The sequence below is a fragment of the Ostreococcus tauri genome, assembly GCF_000214015.3.
Source record: "Ostreococcus tauri WGS project CAID00000000 data, contig chromosome 10, whole genome shotgun sequence".
Classification (NCBI taxonomy): Eukaryota; Viridiplantae; Chlorophyta; class Mamiellophyceae; order Mamiellales; family Bathycoccaceae; genus Ostreococcus; species Ostreococcus tauri.
Window position 1 is genome coordinate 308,079 of NC_014435.2, and position 6,041 is coordinate 314,119.

The 6,041-nt window shown below is 59.8% G+C and overlaps 3 protein-coding genes across 3 annotated transcripts in view; 2 read left to right on the forward strand and 1 right to left on the reverse strand.

Annotated features, from left to right (window-relative positions):
• Nucleotides 1-416: 416 nt before the first annotated feature.
• OT_ostta10g01890 (CBS domain) lies at nt 417-2,132 on the forward strand (the record flags this gene model as incomplete). The annotated part of the gene is made up of 1 exon (XM_022983168.1): nt 417-2,132. The coding sequence occupies one exon, from the start codon at nt 417-419 to the stop codon at nt 2,130-2,132; it is 1,716 nt and encodes a 571-aa protein (XP_022839802.1).
• Nucleotides 2,133-2,236: 104 nt separating this feature from the next.
• On the forward strand, nt 2,237-5,095 carry OT_ostta10g01900 (Tetratricopeptide repeat; the record flags this gene model as incomplete). Its single annotated transcript, XM_003081576.1, has 1 exon — nt 2,237-5,095. The coding sequence occupies one exon, from the start codon at nt 2,237-2,239 to the stop codon at nt 5,093-5,095; it is 2,859 nt and encodes a 952-aa protein (XP_003081624.1).
• A 68-nt stretch (nt 5,096-5,163) lies between these two features.
• Nucleotides 5,164-6,041, reverse strand: part of OT_ostta10g01910 (UBA-like) — a gene marked incomplete at both ends in the record, with an annotated part of 1,418 nt that continues 540 nt past the window's right edge. The window contains one exon of the mRNA XM_022983169.1: nt 5,164-6,041. This exon is cut by the window's right edge and continues 290 nt beyond it. Within this exon, the coding sequence (XP_022839803.1) occupies nt 5,164-6,041 (878 nt within the window).

Consider the following 6,041-nt stretch of genomic DNA (forward strand, 5'->3'; position numbering starts at 1 on the left):
GCCGCGAACTCGCTCGACGCGTTCGTGCGCTCGGTCCACCCGCTCGGGAGCGGGCGGGACATCGCGCGCGCGCTTCGCGCGGTGGCGGCGCGCGCGAGGGATCGGGGCGCTCGGTGGTCGGTGTCGTCGTGTGGGCGAACAGTCTGCCGGTGGTCACGTCCGCGACGCGGTGCCGCGGACGCCCACGGCGCGCACTCCGCGGCGCCCGTCGGCGCGCGACGGGCTCGGTATCACCCGCGCGGGTGTCGTCGACGCGACGCGCCGATCGCGCGCGCGGGTCCAGGGCGTCGCGCGCGCGATCGACCCGTCGCTCGATCGATCGCGCGTCGAGGGAGGATTGGACGTGCATTCAGCGCGAACCTCGTGACATGTCGGGAAGAGCGAGCGGTGATCGAGGACGGCGAACGGCGAACGCGATGGCGTCGCCGGAACGCGATGGGAGCGTGCGGGGAGGGGAGATGCGCGACGGCGTGGACGGTGAGGCGTATCCGACGCGATTCGCGTGGGCGTACGGCGGGCGAAACGTGCACTTGTGCGGGTCGTTCACGAATTGGCTCGAAACGGTCCCGATGGCGCAGGAGGGCGGGAACGGGGACGGACGAACGTTTACGGTGATGTGTGACCTCCCGCCGGGGTATCATCAGTATAAGTTCATCGTGGACGGGCAGTGGAGACACGACGAGAATCAAGCGTTCATTCAGGACCCGCTCGGAAACGTGAATAATTGGTTGTACGTGAAACCAGCGGAAGGGGTGACGCCGCCGCCGGCGAGCGCACCGACGACGGCGATGGAGACGCCGCGGAGCGCGCCGGTGCCGGTGCCGGGCAAGGCGCACCGAGTGGCGATGAGCGAGGACACCGGAGGCATGGATTGGATGCGAGACGACGCGGGCGACGGAGAGACCACGGCGGTGCGGGCTGGGGCGGTTAAGGCGAGACGAACGAGCATGGACACGGCGAGCGCGCAGAGGGCAATCGCGGAGGAGAATGGGTCTGACGTCGGGAGTCCGAGAAGTGGGAGTGAAATCGATACGAGCGGGGCGCGCGTGATGGAGTTTTTACACAAGCATACAGCGTACGAGCTCATCCCGGAATCGAACAAGGTCGTGGTGTTAGACACCAAGCTGCCTATTCGGCAGGCGTTCCATGCATTTTATGAGCAAGGTATTTACGCCGCCCCTCTGTGGGATGAGGAAAAGAGAGACTTCGTTGGTTTGTTGAGCGCAGGCGACTTCATCGACATCATGCGTCGGTTGACCAACGCGCTGTCAGAGCGCGATGACGTGAGCGACGCGGATCTCGATCAGTACACCATTGATCTTGTTCGAGAGGAGTATCATGAGGAAGGCGTCAGCGTGCGGCCGCTCATTCACGTCAAACCTGAAGATTCGTTGTATCACGTGGCGCTGACGATGACGGAAGCCGGTGTGCACAACGTGCCCGTGCTTTCGTACAGCGCAGTGCGCCCGGCCGGGGGATCTATCTCCAATTCACCGCTTTCCTCAGCGCAGCTATTGCACATGACCAACCTCGCCGAAGTGTTGGCGTGTCTGAACAGACACTTTAGGGGTATTCCTAGCGCTCTTCCGCTGTTCTCGCAGCCAATCGGAGCTTTGCCAATCGGCACCTGGACGGAGCGTTTCGGCGGTTCTCGCTCGAAACCGATTCCGCCCCTCCCTCAAGGCGTACAGGAGAGTCATTTAGTGCGCAGTCTTTATCCTATACGCGCGGTGCATCCGGACTCATCGATTGAACAGGTATTCGAGGTCCTTCACGGGATCTCGGCGCTCCCGATCGTGAACGAGCAAGGTGTGCTCATGGACCTGTACGCTCGCGGTGACGTCATTCGTCTTGCCGCGAACAGCGCGTACAGGTCCAACGTCAAGACGATGAGCGTCGCCCAGGCTCTCGGAGCGTCTCGAGTCACCGCATTGAACGAACAAAACGATCCGTCGTCCACGCACTACGGTCGATTCAGCACGTGCGTCCGCGGCGACACCCTTCGCACGGCGCTCGAGATGTTGTCCTTGCCCAACATCCGTCGTCTCATCGTCGTCGATCCCACCACCAAGGTTATCGAAGGCATCGTGTCGCTCTCCGACGTGTTTAGCTTCTTGATCGAAAACGCCTAGAGGACGTCGACGTGTAATACAGTTTTCAACGCAGCAACATCTTCCGCGCACCGCGTCACCTGTCCCTCACTCTCTAGCGCGTCGCTCGGCGCTCGAGCCGTCTCATGTCGACGGCAACGTTCGACACGCTTCGCCGCGACGTCCTACTCACATCCTTCAGTCGCAGATCGCCGAGCGCGTGCGACGTCGCGTCTTCGAGCGCCGCCGCCGGCTCGACCACGCATGTTTCTTCCGACGACGTCCCGTCCGCGATGCTCGCGCGCATGCTCCGTCGCGGAGAGTACGAGGGTGTGTTGAATCATGCGATTGTTCGCGAGGTCCTGGGCGCGGATAAAGCCTCGAAGACGGACGTAGACGCGCACTACTCGATGGTTTCGGCGCGCGCGAGAGAAGCAGACGCCGGCGGCGACGAAGCGCGAACGTTCGCGGTACTGTGCGCAGGCGTCGCCGCATTGTACGTGTTCGTGAAGACTGCGGTCACGGGGCCGCGACCGCGTCGAAGCGCGAGTGCGACGCCGCTGTTGGAGAACGCGAGCGCGGAGACAAGCGCTAGCTGGGATGTGCGCGCAAGAGAATCGCTCGCGCTGGACGGTGAAGACTTGGTCGGTAGATGCGACGCACCGCAGTACTTGCTTTTGGCAAGAATTTTATTGCTCGATAAGTTCGAGGCGTCTTTGGAGTGGATGAGGGATTTGGACGTGCCCGCACTCACACTCGTAGGGGCGCGAAACGCGATGCCGAAGGACGCCGTCCCAACTCGGGGAGGGCACGACGCCGTGTGCGCCTGGTTCGCAGCGCGAGTCGCCATCACGCATCAACGTGCGTTGGCGGGGAATTCACCGAGTTTGCGAGGGGCCCTTCTAGGTTTGCACGCGTATATTCTGGCGACGTATGCGCCAACAGACAAACGAGACGTCAGTTGTGATGACGCAATTTTTGAGTCCATGGCTCGCTTAGAAACGTGTCTGATGGAGCTTCAGTACGGACACAGCGATAGTGCATATGTATTGCAGCGCGGCGCCGCTTCTGTGCTTGGATTGAGGCATGATATAAACGGCGCTTTGGGATATAGAACGATTCATCAACAAGACGCAAAGTCCCAACTTGTGCTCAGCGTTGACATGGAGGGATCGAAGGATTGGTACGATAGCGACGACGACGAAGAGGACTTAGTCGACGACTTGGATCTCATCGATGGCTCGCAAGCAATGGCTAGAATCGCCACGGAGCTCAAGGGGCTGAGTGAAGATGGGAGCCAGATTCTCACTCAGCCACGTTTGGCCGAGGGAGCGACTCCGTCTGCGAAAATACCATCCGCCGCGCAGGCTATCTTGATCGCCGCCGCCATTACTGTTCGTAAGAAACAAGCGGATGATGGTTTGAGGAGCTATGAGATGGCGCCTTACACGGAGTTTGTGGGCGCGCAAGAGAAATCGCAGCCGATTCTCCGAGCGGCGACAACGGTGCTGACATCGAGACGCGAGCGTGATCGAGCTAGAACACGAGAAAGGTCCTTGCTGACACTTGAAGATCTAGTTCAGACGCTCGAGCGTCCGAAACCGAAAGTTTCGTCACGCATGCGATACGTTTTCTCCACCTGGTTTCCTCCCGCAGCAAATCTCAAGAAGGAACTCGGCGAGGCGCTCGTGAGTATTGGCATGGTCGGCGCCGCACTCGATTTATTTGAAGAGGTGGAACTTTGGGACGCTCTCATCGTGTGTTTGAGTTTACTGGGGAAAAAACAACAAGCTGCCGACTTGGTGCGTCGTCGCCTCGATGCTGATGATAGAAACCCGAAACTCTGGTGTGCGCTTGGCGATGCGTTGGAGGATGAACAGTACTACTGGAAAGCGTGGGAAGTGAGTGGGGAAAAGAATGCGAGGGCAAAGCGCTCGCTTGCTCGTCGCGCTGCTTTGCGGGAAGATTGGGTTGCTGCCGCAGAGCATTGGATGACTGCGCTTAAAATCAACCCATTATTCCCAGATGGCTGGTTTGCCGGCGGATATGCGTGCTTGAAGTGCGAGCGCACCGAGGAAGCTCTCGCGGCGTTTGTGCGCTGCACGCAAATTGATGCGGAAAACGGTCAGGCGTGGAACAACGTCGCCGCGCTGAATATTCGCCTCGGTCGTTTTGCCGCGGCTCACACAGCTTTGGGTGAAGCCATCAAGCATCAACGTAATAGCTGGCACACTTGGGAAAATCACGCGATGGTTTGCGCCAAGGTCGGAAAATTTTCAACAAGCGCGTTGGCTCTGCTCAAGGTTCTTGAGCTCACGCAAGGCGCGCAAGTTCACATAGAAACCATACAGACTCTAATAGAGCGAGTACGTGAAGCGAGAACTGATCCCAAGGGAGCAAAGTGGGTTCAGGACGCCGCGAACTGGGAATCGCAAGAAGCCGCAAAGATTGACGAAGAGGAAGAATCTTGGGCTGACACCAACATGGGCGATCTTGCAGCAGATATGTTGAGCGCTTTCTCAGGAATCGCGTTGCCGACGATTTCCTACGCTCCCAAGACTGAGTCCGCGCATCCGTCGGGTATGCCTCGCGTTGCGTTGCAACTTGAAGCGGCCCTGGAGCAAGTGCTCGTGCGCGCGGCCACGGGAGTGAGCGCCGGCGAACGCAGAGTGCGAGAGACGTCCATCATATGGGCCATGTTGGCAGATTTCAAAGCCATTCTCGGTGAGTACGACGAGGCTACTGAGGCTCGTTTGAAGAGCGTTCGAGCGTTGGACTCTTCCGGATGGAGAAAAGATCTTGAGCCATACGAGGATTATGCCGCGGCCACGAAGATCATGGCCGAGGGTGTCTTAGCCGACATCGCCGCGGGTAGAGGCGGGCACGTGGATAATCTCAGGTTGCACTTGAAGACCGTCGTAAAAGTTGGTGAGAAGCAAGGATTCGAAAACGTGGAAGCGTTTGCGACGATGTCGGCGTTGCTCGAAGAAGTATTGGCGATGTGATTTGTGTTTTAGCGCGCACGAGCGCAACAGTTACAATGCTAAAAATTAGAGTGCATCTTCTCGTTCATCTATTCCATTCCCCCGCTGGCGAGATTGAGCAAATAGTTCGCGGCCAATTGCTCATTCTTGTCGCATGCAAGGAAAGCCTCGATGCAAATTTCTACCGGGAAGCCTAATCCGGCGAGACGGTCAACTGTCTCGCGTTCCTCTTGAGTTAGTTCGATCTGCATTCCCTCACCTTGACCTTCGAGCTCGGGAACGCCCTCTCCGAAATCTGACATGAGATCTTGGATGTTTTCAGGCAGAGGCTCGTTCAACAACGCCAAGAACTCTTCTTGGTTGGCGTTGATGAGGTGATACAACTGCGGGTTCTGTCGTTGAAGCTCGGCGAGCATCGGCTGAAGAATCTGCGGGTTCCCTTGTACCATGGCGCGAATGGCTTGGAACTGCGGGTTCTCGCGTAAAAAGTCCAACATGCCGTCATCTCCCGCCCCATCTCCCGACATGTCTGGGATGCCCTCCGGGAACAGGTTGAGGGCCCCGCCGCCGAGCGCCGCCGACACGTCTGCCTGCGGAGCCTGCGGAGCCGCCGCCGCGGCCGGTTGCGCCTGCGCCGCCGGTCGCGGTGCTTCGGCTTGCTCCGGAATTCCCGTTAAGAGGTACTCGACCGCGCGATCAGGGTTGTTGAACGCCGCGCGAAGCGCCTTCAAGACTTGCTCGCGCTCGAATCCCATCGTCATGATGTTCGCGACGGTCGCCTCGAGCTCCGGGCCCATGACCATTCCCGCACCGCTCGCCGGCGCCTCCGCGGTCGTCGTCGGTGCCTCCGTTGCCATCGCCGGCGCCGACACCGCTGGCGCGGGCGTCGGCGTCGGCGTCGGCGTCGGCGTCGCCGCTGGAGCCGCCGCTGGAGCCGCCGCTGGAGCCGCCGCTTGCGCCGCCGCCG